Here is a 15,252-nt window from a genome sequence, read left to right on the forward strand (position 1 = left end):
GAAATGACCTTGACAAGTTTAAGGAACCACCTAAAGATGTAGAGTAGCTGGGGCAACATAGCCAAGGAGAGAGAGATGAGGAGAAGGTAGGGGCCAGAGCAAGCCAGCCATGTGGGCCATGCAGAGAACATCGGCTTCTGTTCTGTGTGAGACAGGAAGAACCTGGAAAGATTTCAGCAGGAGGATCCTATATTTATGAAGATCGCCTTGGTTGCCAGGTGCCACCTCCTTTCCAAGTGAACGTGGAAGGTGGTTTCCTGTGTCACCAGGCTACTTCAGAGCCAAGCACGTGCCCTCGCAGAACCCTGCTTACCGACAGCCATGGGGAAGTGTTTCCAGTGAGTATCAGGAACTGATTTTCTGAAGAACAGCCAGAGTGCAAAAAGCAAAAGAGATCGACGATCATGAGTACCATGGTCAGGGAGGGAGTCCTGCCTGCTGAAGACTTGCCCGGGCAGGTTTGGTCACAGGCAGTGGTCACAGGCAGTGGCCCCAGCGTTCCCTTCCTCTCTCATCATCACCAGGTCCTGGAGCAGCCATGCTCAGGTGCCTACATCAGACTATGGGGACCCCACCCAGGAAGGGAGAGAAAATGGCCTCAGAGAGACATACAGACCAGTGTATGTCTGTATGACATACATACATACATACCAGTTTAACTCCGTAACTAAACTAAATGTGCAAATAGCAGACTTTTAAAATTCATTTCAATCATCACCATCAAAAATAATCTTATTTTTTTCATGTATAACTTTGATCATCAAAATCTAGATGATTTCAGAACCCAAACATCCCCAGAGGTCCATTCTCTAATCTCTGTTACATTTCATGTTGCAGTTTATTACACATGCTAATTTATTAGGTCCATGCTCCAATTTCTTTCCACAATTCTGTGCCACCTTCTTTCATCAAGTCACTCTCTGGGGACGTGAGTCTGTTCATGGAGAATGTATTTTGACGGGTGGTAGAGGCATCGCCGGAGAGCCTTATGTTTCATGAGAACTGAAACATATTTGCACTGAATTTTTCTAACAGATTTCTGTCATCTATTTAGGATGACATATGGAGTTTCTTTTCTTACCTTTGAGGAAGAAAAAAATACATGAAATCAGGGCATTTGGACAAATTTCCTTGCTTGCTCTGGTGGTTTGATAGGAGCATTTCATACAGCCAAGGCAGCACCTGTGATGTGGGACAGAACAGTAATGAGCAGGCTGGGAAGTCTGGATCACATTTGGAGCAGGTTTCCTCAGACACCACATTCTCATTCACTCTGGTTGCCCTGGTGGCTCCATCTCAGGTAGGCTCAGCAAGGCTCAGAACAGGAGCTGGTCCCTCGGGAGATCTCAGGTTTTGGTGTGTGGCTTGCTCATTGGTGTACAAGTCAACATGGGCTTCCCTTGTGGCTCAGCTGGTAAAGAATCTGCCTGCAGTGTGGGAGACCTGGGTCTGATCCCTGGATTGGGAAGATCCCTGGAGAAGGGAAAGGCTACCCATTTCAGTATTCTGGCCTGGAGAAATTCCATGGACTGTATAGTCCATGGGGTGGCAAAGAGTCAGACACCACTGAGCGACTTTCACTTTCACTTTTCTCCTGATGGTGCTAGTGGCAAAGAACCTGTCTGCCAATGCAGGAGACGTAAGAGACTCAGGTTCGATCCCTGGGTCAGGAAGATCCCCTGGAGGAAGGCATGACAACCCACTCCAGTATTGTTGCCTGGAGAATCCCATGGATAGAGGAGCCTGGTGGGCTACAATAGGGTCGCAAAGAGTTGGACAAGACTGAAGCAACTTAGCACACAGCACATACAAATCGACAAGCTCATTCTGATTGGTGTCACTTGGTGGAGGCTGCAGGCCCTTCTCTCTGTTGTTCATGGATTTGATTATTCAGTTAGATTCTGTTCTTCCATCACTTTCTGCAGTATGTTACGTCCCGGGAATTGTGCTGGTGGAGGAGGTGGTGTGGCTGGTGGGAAGGAGCGTGGGCTTCAGAGATCAGAGTCTCTGGGCTCCAGTCCCAGCCATGGTCTTCTTCCCTGAGCCACGGTTTCTTCCTCTCTCGAGATGGGATGAAAACAGCCTCCACGTAAGGTTGTTGTGAGGGTTACATGAAACCTTGAACAATCTGGGGTCAGACCCTGCACAGGGGGGACATACATTAATGCTGAGCTGGAAGGAAGGAAGGAAGAAATCCTTCCTTCCTTTTCGCTTCCCCTCAAAGGGCTTTCTCAGGAGCAAGATATCCCAGGAAAGAAGGTGAGGTCCTGTATGCATTTTACGCAACTTGAACACTGAAGACTTTTCTCCTCTGCCTGTAATTCCTTCATGGCAGCCCACATGTCTTTAGCAGGTTCTGTTAACGTTTTTTCTGTTACTTGGGATGTCCACAGTCCCCTGCTCGCCCCTTAAAGAACATCCATTTGTCACAGGGCTGAAAGGAAAACTGGAGAGCCCCACCTGTGTACCCTGTTCTTGTTTTCACTAAAGCTATGAAGCTAACTACGAAGATTGTTCCCCTACCCCCAAAACCTGCACAGAAGCCTTGACATCAGAATTACTGGATTCAGGGGCTTCCCTGGTGGTCCAGTGGTTAAGACTCTACACTTCCAATGTCGGGGCTGTGGGTCTGATCCCTGGCCAGGGAACCAGGATCCCGCATGCCCTACAGGCAGAGAGAAAAATAGCTAGATTCAAAATATAGACTGAATCAGTGATTTGGGGGTTATTCCAGTTTGACATTTGGCAATCACTCTGTCTCCTGGGCTGTGAGAAAGGAGCTTTGAAATCTTATGTTTTTTTCCTTATTTCAAAAATCTAATGAGATTTTCTCTCCCTCGATGTTTAAATCTCCTTGAATGGCATGAGTTTCTTCCAGACCCCTCAGCTGGAACGCACAGCAGCATCTTGCCCTCTCCCTGTTTGCTTCATGGCCACAGCATTCTTTCCGTTCTCCTGCCAGAACAGTGTACCTTTCATCCATTTGTCCCCACTCTAGCTGCCCCACCTCAGCCCTTGCGACCTGGGAGTCAAGCTGCACCAGTCATGTCCTACACTCATCTCTGCCTCTGATTCTCCCAGGCCCTAAGTCTGTCCTTCCTTTAGCAGTAAGAATTTCCTTCCTAAAGCCTCAGCCTCTCAAGCTGGCATGTTAAGAACCTAGGCTTTGAAATGGGGCAGACCTGGGTGTGGGTCTTGGCTCCTTCAGGGCAAACCACGTCACCTCTCTAAGCACAGTTCCTCACCTGTAAGATAGAGTAGTCATAGTTCCTACATTATAGGGAGGTTCCTAGATTAAATGAGGCTCTCAGATCCTGGCACGCAGTAAGCACTCAGTAAATGACAGCTCTTTGTTCTTCAGTTCTGATGCAAAGAGCTGACTCATTGGAAAAGGCCCTGATGCTGGGAAAGATAGAAGGCAGGAGGAGAAGGGGATGACAGAGGACAAGATGGTTGGATGGCATCACAGACTCAACAGATGAGTTTGAGTAAACTCCAGGAGATGGTGAAGGACAGGGAAGCCTGGCGTGCTGCAGTCCATGGGGTCACCGAGTCGGACACGACTGAGCAACCAAACAACAAAAAATGCCAGCTCTGGATAACAGCAGTGGAAACCTGAGATGGCTGTTCAAGATGCAAATCACCAGCTGTTCAAGATGCAAACCCCTGAGCCTGGCCTTCAGGGTGCTGTGGGACCCAGGCCTCCCTCTCTTTTCCCATCTGTCATCCTCTGCACACCCCGGACTGCAGTGCCATTCCCTGCGCACGTCATGCCGCCTCATCTCCAAGGCCGATGTCTTTACTCCCTTCAGCCGAAAGTATCCTGCTCATCCTTCTCGTGCTTCCAGACACACTCCAAAGTCACATGCTAACGGAACCTGCTTGTCTCTCTACAGGTCTCAGCCTGTGGCTCCCAGGGTAGAGTAGGACTTATCTCCTGCTATCTGCTGGGGTCTTCCTCTGAGGACAGGGGCCATGCTTACTCACTCTGCATCCCCTGCAGGGCCCAGGGCAGTGCCTGGCAGACAGCAGATGCCTCCTGAAGGCCGGAATTAAATTAGTGATGATAGGAAACAGCAGATGATGTTTGAGTGCCTGGCTTGTTCAGTTGCCCAGCTAGGCAAAGACGTGCCTATTTTTTCTTGCCTGTCAGCATACATGGTTCAGTGTGCTCACTACCAGGAAACAGAGGGTCCTATGCACGTGTGTGTGTCAGTGGCAGGTTGCCTCCTGTTGCTTCTTAGGACAGACTGTTCTGTATTCTGATATTACGTCTTCCACTTTGGGGTGTTAAGGTATCTCTTCTTTATGAAATTATGATGAGGGCAGACAATAGTACAGCATGCTGCTGCTGCTGCTGCTAAGTCGCTTCATGGTAGCTTTTGAAAGAAATATTCTTACTTAGCAAGAGAAAAAAATTGGGAAACAGCAGCAAAGTGTAACTTTTTTTGGTTAAAAAACAGTTTTAAAAAGCATTTTTCCGAAACACCAAGTAAAGGTTTCCGTGGTGGTCCAGTGGTTAAGCATCTGCCTGCTAATGCAGGAGGCACCGGTTTGATGCCTGGTTGGGAAGATCCCATGTGCTGCGGGGCAACTAAGCCCGTGTGCCACAAGCGCTGAGCCTGTGCTCTCGAGCCTGGGAGCCACAGCAAGAGACACCAGCGCAATGGGAAGCCAACACACTACAACTAGAGAGTAGCCCCCACTCGCCGCAACTAGAGAAAGCCCGCGCACCAGCAAAGACCCAGCACAGCTAAAACAAACAAATAAATCATGTTGAAAAGTACTGAAAAAAAAGAAAACAAGTAATCAAGGAAAGTTGTTTCAAGAACACAGTAGATAATAAAAGGTGTCTAAGCCACTAGCCTTTACTGGTAACGTGCCCACCTTGAGCCAGCAGGGCAGGTGGGAGAGGTTTGAGTAGACGTGGACAGCTCTGTGTTCTGACTGATTCCATCTTCTCAAAAACCCCTTGAGCTGAATGGTGTTATCTCCATTTCACAGCTGAGCCTCAGCGAGATTATATCCCCAAAGTCATACAGTGTAACCTGAATTTCCTAAGCCTCATGGCCTAGTGTGTACACAGTGAGGAGGTCACCTTAGGATCCATCTCCACTAGGAAACCACAAGACCAGCGCACCCACTCATTCCCACTATCTCTCTCCATTATGTGGGGGAATCTAGGGCGAGGGTCTCCCACGTGTTCATGATCCTCCTCTAGGGGCCCACCTGCTCAGGGCCTTCACCAGGCTGTTGCTGCCCACATCCACCCCGGGAACCGGCCCTGCTAGACACCTCCACAGAGGCTCCAGATCAGCAGGACCAGGGCCAGCTGATGACTTCTATGGGCCTGAGCACTTCTGCCTTTGTGAACACTTTCCTCCACAAAAAAACATTGAAAACCATATTTTACAACTATGTTGGTATAAAGATCAATACTATGTATTATGTATGCTGGCCTGGATGAATCACAAGCTGGAATCAGTATTGCCAGGAGAAATATTAATGACCTCAGATATGTAGATGACACCACCCTTATGGCAGAAAGTGAAGAGGAATTAAAGAGCCTATTGATGAAGGTGAAAGAAGAGAGTGAAAAAGCTGACTTAAAACTCAACATTCAAAAAATGAAGATCATGGCATCCAGTTCCATCACTTCATGGAAAATAGATGGGGAAACAATGGAAACAGTGACAGACTTTATTTTCTGGGGCTCCAAAATCACTGCAGATGGTCATTGCAGCCATGAAATTAAAAGACGCTTGCTCCTCGGAAGAAAAGCTATGACAAACCTAGATAGTATATTAAAAAGCAGAGACATTGCTTTGCCGACAAAGGTCCATCTAGTCAAAGCTATGGTTTTTCCAGTAGTCACATACAGATGTGAGAGCTGGACAATAAAAAACACTTAGCATTGAAGAGTTGATGCCTTCGAACTGTGGTGTTGGAGAAAACTCTTGAGAGTTGCTTGGGCAGCAAGGACATCAAACCAGTCAATCCTAAAAGAAATCAACCCTGAATATTCATTGGAAGGACTGATGCTGAAGCTGAAGCTCCAATACTTTGGCCACCTGATGCAAAGAACTGACTTCACTGGAAAAGACCCTGATGCTGGGCAAGATTGAAGGCAGGAGGAGAAGGGGACTACAGAGGATGAGATGGTTGGATGGCATCACCGACTCAATGGATATGAGTTTGAGCAAAGTCCAGGAGATGTGAAGGGCAGGGAAGCCTGGCGTGCTGCAGTCACCATGAGGTCGCAAAGAATCAGACATGACTGAGCAACTGAACAACAACAAAATGTATTTAAGACACGTGCCAAGACCTAAGAATTCATTTTTCCTTCCGATTTTCAAAGAAGTTAAGACATTTTCATGGGCCCCCTAAAAGAATGATGGGCCCTAGGTGCCATACCTGCTGAGCCCAATGGGTAAAGGAGGCCCATTGCAAGACATTGTCGACGTGTCATGGATCCATGGACATCAAAGCATTTTGCCCACTTCTAAATCCCTGCCTCTTGAGAAACCTATATGCAGGTCAGGAAGCAACAGTTAGAACTGGACATGGAACAACAGACTGGTTCCAAATAGGAAAAGGAGTACATCAAGGCTGTATATTGTCACTGTGCTTATTTGACTTATATGCAGAGTACATCATGAGAAACGCTGGACTGGAAGAAACACAAGCTGGAATCAAGATTGCCGGGAGAAATATCAATAACCTCAGATATGCAGATGACACCACCCTTATGGCAGAAAGTGAAGAGGAACTCAAAAGCCTCTTGATGAAAGTGAAAGTGGAGAGTGAAAAAGTTGGCTTAAAGCTCAACATTCAGAAAACGAAGATCATGGCATCCGGTCCCATCACTTCATGGGAAATAGATGGGGAAACAGTGGAAACAGTGTCAGACTTCATTTTTCTGGGCTCCAAAATCATTGTAGATGGTGACTGCAGCCATGAAATTAAAAGACACTTACTCCTTGGAAGGAAAGTTATGACCAACCTAGATAGCATATTCAAAAGCAGAGACATTACTTTGCCAACAAAGGTTCGTCTAGTCAAGGCTATGGTTTTTCCAGTGGTCATGTATGGATGTGAGAGTTGGACTGTGAAGAAGGCTGAGCGCCGAAGAATTGATGCTTTTGAACTGTGGTGTTGAATAAGACTCTTGAGAGTCCCTTGGACTGCAAGGAGATCCAACCAGTCCATTCTGAAGATCAGCCCTGGGATTTCTTTGGAAGGGATGATGCTAAAGCTGAAACTCCAGTACTTTGGCCACCTCATGCAAAGAGTTGACTCATTGGAAAAGACTCTGATGCTGGGAGGGATTGGGGGCAGGAGGAAAATTGGACGACAGAGGATGAGATGGCTGGATGACATCACCGACTCGATGGACGTGAGTTTGAGTGAACTCCGGGAGTTGGTGATGGACAGGGAGGCCTGGTGTGCTGCAATTCATGGGGTTGCAAAGAGTCGGACACAACTGAGCGACTGAAATGAACTGAACTGAACTGAAATCTCACAAAAACCCTAATATCAATGCCCCTTCAACTTCTATGTGTTTAGGGCTTATTATAGGTGTCAGAACCATCCCTGCAGTGGAACTAGGAAATTCCCTCTTCTGCCCCAGAAATCTGAACATATCATTTAATCCTCAAAGCTTTTTTTCCCCACATTGTATTAAGCTGTTATATCAAGGCTTACATCAGGTCACATGAATAGATGCCCCGGGTCTTTGTCACAATCCCAGTTCACCACACAGCCAGAGACTGGATCTGATTTGGCGCAGCTGAGACTGGCAGACACATGTGCATGCACACACCAAGGGTGGAGCTGGACCTGGGATCAGCCCTCCGACATTCCACCCTATTCTCTTCCTATTAAGCCAGGCACCTAAGGAGCCTGCCCACACGTTCACAAGCTTGAGCCACTCTGGCAAGGAGCATGCATGCTTATTCCAACTTGGAATGAGTTTGTAGTTCTTTGTCCAACACAAAGCTTTGAGATGAATGATGACACTGGAACATTCTTAGGAGAATTTGCAAGGGTTGCAAATAAGCAGGGATATCTAGTGTTTAGGATGGAGATATTTTCTTCTTTTGAATTCTAAAGACTCAGAATCTCAGCCTGGTGACACTTTACATACTGGGAGTCTTTGGAAAACAGTTTATAAGGCAGAGTAAAAGGAGGGAGAATTTGTTCCTAAAAACATGTTTTTATAGGAAGAAAAAGGGCATGAGCTTCAGCATCAGTCCTTCCAGTGAATATTCAGGGTTGATTTCCTTTAGGATTGAGCGGTTTGCTCCCCTCACACTCCAAGAGTCTTCTCTGACAAAAGATAGTCCACTGGAGAAGGGGAATGGCAAACTACTTCCATATTCTTGCCTTGAGGACCCCATGAACAGTATGAAAAGGCAAAAATAAGTTTGTGGGTAGTGAGACAAAAAGTAAAGGCAGAGTCTGCTGTGCACTGTGGTCCTCAGAGAGAAGAGAAAAGATCCAGGTGGGATTTATGACTGGGTCCTGACATGGTCTTCTTCCTCCAGTCCATTGACATGGCCATTGGGTCAGGCTCCCGCCTCAGAGTGGTACATCACCTCCTTAAAGGTCTGAACTGGTCCTGTTGTTGGTTATGGTCAAGCAGGAAGCTGCGTCTTTGTTGAGATGGACACTTGTTTCATTGCCTCACTGGTGAGTGATGGAGGAAACAGGGGAGGTTTCTCATCACCTTCTGTACCCCAAGCATGGTCTATTTGTTAGTCTGGTGATTGTGAAGTTGATATTATGGATTCAGTGTCCCACAAAGGGCTGTGACACAAACCAGACGCTAGAGGTGGACCGCCAGGCTCTCAGTGGTGACCACATGTGCTCAAGAGACTGGGGCATGTCGGTGCATCACAAGAAATACATATCTGCCAGGTCAACACCTGAAAGCCCCTGTTCCACCCTGGAAAAGCAGTATCGGCTACCCTGAGCATTTTGAAAAGGAATCGTGCATCTACCTGGCACTTAGTAAGTTTGTTGTTTGTGTTTCTTTGATCGCTAGAAGGTTGAATTTGGTTACTACTTCCGCGCACTGGCCGTTTTCATTCTGTCATCTGTGGGGCCCTTGGCCATGAGTGTCTTTGCGTCCAGCCTTCCTGTTCTGCAGTGGCCCCTGTTCTGTCAGCTGATTTTCTCCACACTTTCACCTCTCCCTTATCTGATACCATGGACCTGTCACATTTGATCCATCTTACAATGAAAGTGCGGAGTAATGTCAGCTGCCATCGTAGAAAGCCCTCTCTGGCTCTGGGATCATGCTTTGTTTGTGCCATTCAGCTCGTGTCTCTGGGGCTGTAAGCAATAAAGCAGGAAGGCTGCTTTAGATTTTCATTTCTCCCCCATACAGGGCTCCCTGCCAGCACCTCTGAATCCTCACCAGCTTTTTCATCTGAACAAAACCCTGTCCGGCACTAAATATAGCTTTATTTCACACAATTGTAGACGGTGCTTTTCGACTTTTAAATCTAGACTGGGCAGGGAACAGGACATTTACATAACAAGACAGTGTGAGCCTTGTGACAAATCTAATCTCTTAGGCTAGTGAGTTAACTAAGGAATGGGAGGTTGGGCGCCCTGCTCCTATCACACAGCTAATTAAATCCCACTTATCTTCACTCCCAGTAGTTGCCCTGTCGACTCCTGTGCTCACGTCCAAGCAAGTCAGGAACACTCCTGTAGAACAGGCAAACATCCGATTTCCTAGAGATGGGATAAATTCCCTCCAAGTGCCCATGGGTTCCAGTTTGTGTTTCCCAGTAAAGAGCTGAACTGGGACACCAACCAACCAGAGTGATCTTGTCCAGTTTCCATGTAGTTTTTTTCTTTCAGTCCCTTCCCCAGGTGGAGACTGGTTGCCTTCTAAATGGGACCACAGACCTGGTGAGCGAAACCCTTGTGCTCTCCACAGACCAGCTGCCAGTGACTGCTCACTCTCAATTAATGACAAATGCAAATACTTTCAGGGGGTCAGGAAAGTATGTCACCGTGTCAAGTCACCTGGGTGGAGCTGAAGGCACGCCATGAGAGCAGGGACTTTACCCTCTGTTCACTGCTTCTTCCCAGCAACTGGGGTAGAGTCAGCACATCACCAACCCCCAATAAAAGATGTAGACGAATTAGTGGCAGGGACTGCAGAGAACCGGGAGGTGCTTATCTCACAGAAAGCATTCTTGTCAGGGGAAAAAAAAAAAAAAAACCCACATGCCTCTAGGCACTATCTGGCTTCCAGCTGGCAACTCCTATGATTGAATAAACAAGGCTATTTGTGGATGGAAAGGAAAAATGCCTACCAAGCAACACTGATGTCCAGCTCATCACTTTGATATTGTGTATTCTGTGGGCGTCAAGATGCAGATAACTCTTTCTGTTTAAGCACCTCTTATGTCCTTCCCATTTAGGTCCTTGGCCCTTTAATGACCCTGGACCAATGGGAGGTGTGTGTTAATGTTCATACTTGCCCTTCCGTCATGCTACCATCTAACCTTTTTTTCTGAATCCCTTAGTTACCATCTTTCTTCTCAAAAGATGTACAGAGGCACCTCTTCTACCAAATAAAGGGCAAACTTTGTGAATACAAGCCTTATCTATTAAGAGAAGGGTAACAAGTCTGTTTTCATATGTACAGTGTTGCCTTTTCTAAAATGGACTTCAGCAAACAATGGTGGTTACTTCATGCCAAAACATTTTGAGTCCAGGTCATCTCTAAAACATTGAGTTACAGGATTCTGGATAACGGAGTACAGCCTCTGCATGTTTTTCCTAAGGTGAAAGGTTGGCTTGGTTCTCCACTACCCTTCGTCTGGCAGATCTGCATTGCCTTCCCTCCCTCTCATTTTCCTGATAACTCAGACTGGTTTTTTGGTATGTAATGAAGTCCCTTGAACCAAAAGAAGCATAACTCTTGGATGAGTCAAGCAGCCATTATACAACAGACTGACTGGAGAGCTGCCCTCTGAGCACATGTGCCTTAACCCTAGGATGACTGACAGACGCCAGGGTGAGACTCTAGTATGAGACCACATGCCAGAGCCCAGAGCCAGCTTCTAGACTGTGAACTCAGCCAGACTTGTCACTTAGACACTTTGATTACCTAGTGAAGTTGCAGGGCCACTGAAAACCTCCTTTAGTGAGATAAAACCTGTAGTAGAATTTACTTGGAGAAACAAGCTTTGCAAGATGAAGCCAGAGCTATCATGAATATTTGGTCCAGATTATATGAATCAGATTTCTCAAGAGGCAGATCAGATGGTCTGGTATTCCCATCTCTTTCAGAATTGTCCACAGTTTATTGTGATCCACACAGTCAAAGGCTTTGGCATAGTCAATAAAGCAGAAATAGATGTTTTTCTGGAACTCTTTTGCTTTTTCCATGATCCAGCGGATGTTGGCAATTTGATCTCTGGTTCCTCTGCCTTTCTAAAACCAGCTTGAACATCAGGAAGTTCACGGTTCACATATTGCTGAAGCCTGGCTTGGAGAATTTTGAGCATTACTTTGCTAGCGTGTGAGATGAGTGCAATTGTGCAATAGTTAGAACATTCTTTGGCATTGCTTTTCTGTGGGATTGTGATGAAAACTGACCTTTGCCAGTCCTGTGGCCACTGCTGAGTTTTCCAAATTTGCTGGCATATTGAGTGCAGCACTTTCACAGCATCATCTTTCAGGATTTGGAATAGCTCAACTGGAATTCCATCACCTCCACTCGCTTTGTTCGTAGTGATGCTTTCTAAGGCCCACTTGACTTCACATTCCAGGATGTCTGGCTCTAGATCAGTGATCACACCATCGTGATTATCTGGGTTGTGAAGATCTTTTTTGTACAGTTCTTCTGTGCATTCTTGCCACCTCTTCTTAATATCTTCTGCTTCTGTTAGGTCCATACCATTTCTGTCCTTTATCGAGCTCATCTTTGCGTGAAATGTTCCTTTGGTATCTCTGATTTTCTTGAAGAGATTCCTAGTCTTTCCCATTCTGTTGTTTTCCTCTATTTCTTTGCATTGATCGCTGAAGAAGGCTTTCTTATCTCTTCTTGCTATTCTTTGGAACTCTGCATTCAGATGTTTATATCTTTCCTTTTCTCCTTTGCTTTTCGCTTCTCTTCTTTTCACAGCTATTTGTAAGGCCTCCCCAGACAGCCATTTTGCTTTTTTGCATTTGTTTTCCATGGGGATGGTCTTGATTCCTATCTCCTGTACGATGTCATGAACCTCATTCCATAGTTCATCAGGCACTCTATCTATCAGATCTAGGCCCTTAAATCTATTTCTCATTTCCACTGTATAATCATAAGGGATTTGATTTAGGTCATACCTGAATGGTCTAGTGGTTTTCCCTACTTTCTTCACTTTAAGTCTGAATTTGGCAATAAAGAGTTCATGGTCTGAGCCACAGTCAGCTCCTGGTCTTGTTTTTGCTGACTGTATAGAGCTTCTCCATCTTTGGCTGCAAAGAATATAATCAATCTGATTTCGGTGTTGACCATCTGGTGATGTCCATGTATAGAGTCTTCTCTTGTGTTGTTGGAAGAGGGTGTTTGTTATGACCAGTGCATTTTCTTGGCAAAACTCTTGAGAAATTTGTATGCAGGTCAGGAAGCAACAGTTAGAACTGGACATGGAACAACAGATTGGTTCCAAATAGGAAAAGGAGTTCGTCAAGGCTGTATATTGTCACCCTGTTTATTTAACTTATATGCAGAGTACATCATGAGAAACGCTGGACTGGAAGAAACACAAGCTGGAATTAAGATCCAGGAGAAATATCAATCACCTCAGATATGCAGATGACACCACCCTTATGGCAGAAAGTGAAGAGGAACTCAAAAGCCTCTTGATGAAAGTGAAAGTGGAGAGTGAAAAAGTGGGCTTAAAGCTCAACATTCAGAAAACGAAGATCATGGCATCCGGTCCCACCACTTCATGGGAAATAGATGGGGAAACAGTGGAAACAGTGTCAGACTTTATTTTTCTGGGCTCCAAAATCACTACAGATGGTGACTGCAGCCATGAAATTAAAAGACGCTTACTCCTTGGAAGGAAAGTTATGACCAACCTAGATAGCATATTCAAAAGCAGAGACATTACTTTGCCAACAAAGGTTCGTCTAGTCAAGGCTATGGTTTTTCCAGTGGTCATGTATGGATGTGAGAGTTGGACTGTGAAGAAGGCTGAGCGCCGAAGAATTGATGCTTTTGAACTGTGGTGTTGAATAAGACTCTTGAGAGTCCCTTGGACTGCAAGGAGATCCAACCAGTCCATTCTGAAGATCAGCCCTGGGATTTCTTTGGAAGGAATGATGCTAAAGCTGAAACTCCAGTACTTTGGCCACCTCATGCGAAGAGTTGACTCACTGGAAAAGACTCTGATGCTGGATTGGGGGCAGGAGGACAAGGGGACGACAGAGGATGAGATGGCTGGATGGCATCACTGACTCGATGGACATGAGTCTCAGTGAACTCCGGGAGTTGGTGATGGACAGGGAGGCCTGGCGTGCTGAGATTCATGGGGTCACAAAGAGTCGGGCACAACTGAGCGACTGATCTGATCTGATCTGATATGAATCAGATAGATACCTTGAGAGGTACCAAAGGCATTAAAATTCCAGGCTTTCCTGAAAATAGGCAGTGTTTGAATTTCCAGTTTGCAAACCCTGTGATGGGCTAAGTAAAATTGATTATAGATGGACACCATTACTGCCAAGCAACATTGATCTCCTTCTTATTTCTTGGTGCTATATATTCAGATGAACTCAAAGATACAGATGATTCTTTGTGGCTGAAGCACCTCCACTCCATCAAAGACCTTGGCCCAGATCTGGACTGATTATAACTTTGAGTCATGAATACAAAAACTAGAAGTGAATTGTGTCGGTCAGAAATGTGTTCAACATAAATAATGGAAAATCTGGCCCACAAGGGTTCCAACAGGCAGGGAATTATTTTTCTCATGCATTTTCAGAGGCAGGGAGAGTCACAGCAGTACAGCTGATCCAGGGTCTATGTGGGCCAGGCTCTTTCAGTCTTTTTGATCCACCTGACTCAGCATTTTCATATCATCCTCACTCATGTTGACTTCCTAACTGCACACCTATGATCAAGGCAGGGGCAGGAGAGCATCTGCATCTGTTCACCTGATTAGGAAAACAAAAGCTTTGCTAGAAACCCCAGTGGGCTTTCCCTGCAGGCTCACTGGGCAGAACCATGTCACATGACTGCCCCTGGCCGCAGGGGAGGCTAGGAAATGGAGTGTATTTCTTGTTCAGCCTCAATGGTGAAGGAAAGCAAGGAGGAATGGGCTTGAGAATGGATGTGAGTGAGCTAACAACACAGTGGCTACCTAGTGGCTGCAGAGAAACTCTTTCCGATCCTCTCAACGAACAGATGACAGAACTGAGTTCCAGAAATGGGAAGTAGCCTGACCAAGGTCCCATGTCTGGATGAAATTACAGCCAGATCTAGAGCCCAGGCCTCCTCACTCCCCGTCCAGAAAGCGACCCATTGGACTACATCATGAATGTAGTTTTGACAGAGTCTGTGACTGCAGGTCTGCTGAGGAAAGAGAATATTATCCAGAAAATGAGGTGATGAATATGAAACTATCAGCAGTGGGCAAAGGACCTAGTAACTTCCACCTGGGCTCCCCTTCCTCTCTCCCTAAGAATCTGAAATAATTCACTGTGAGCCACAGAAGCTCAGCCAAGTCACATCAGGCCTCCTCTCAGTCCCCTCAGACTGGATAGATATTTTAGAGATTCTCATTCCTTCAGCACATTGATGTTTGTGTGTGTTATGACAGAATCAGTCTCATGATGAGCACCATGATGATGTAGAATTTCCATGTCATTGTTAATGTTGTTCTTGTCTTCTGTCCCCTTCTGTTATTGGACCAAACAGAAGTATTCTGCTGTTTCTCTCTGCAACATCTCCACAGAAGTCCTGAAAGTCATCAATGCCACGGAGGAGTTGATCGCTGAGTCTGCAGGGCCCTGGGAGTTCCCACCTGTCCCTCCTGACAGAGAGAAGGGGACATTTCCTCTTGGGACAGACCAAGCGAGACTGGATGAGCAGCTGACTTCCCTGGAGGAAAATGTAAGACAATGTGGATGTGCTCTGCTTAGGGCACACATGTACGAAGGAGAAGCTGATGATGTAACTCATCGCAGAGGCCGAGGACACAAACACACCACTGCCGTAGCATGTATATTCTCAGA

At 46.1% G+C, this 15,252-nt stretch overlaps 1 protein-coding gene across 1 annotated transcript in view; it reads left to right on the top strand.

Annotated features, from left to right (window-relative positions):
• MYRIP (myosin VIIA and Rab interacting protein) overlaps positions 1 to 15,252 on the top strand; it is a 224,643-nt gene that overhangs the window by 188,783 nt on the left and 20,608 nt on the right. The window contains exon 12 of the mRNA XM_055557436.1: positions 14,936 to 15,130. Coding sequence (XP_055413411.1) covers positions 14,936 to 15,130 — 195 coding nt within the window. The remainder of the gene's footprint in view (positions 1 to 14,935; positions 15,131 to 15,252) is intronic.

The sequence above is a fragment of the Bubalus kerabau genome, chromosome 20, assembly GCF_029407905.1.
Source record: "Bubalus kerabau isolate K-KA32 ecotype Philippines breed swamp buffalo chromosome 20, PCC_UOA_SB_1v2, whole genome shotgun sequence".
Taxonomy (NCBI): Eukaryota; Metazoa; Chordata; class Mammalia; order Artiodactyla; family Bovidae; genus Bubalus; species Bubalus kerabau.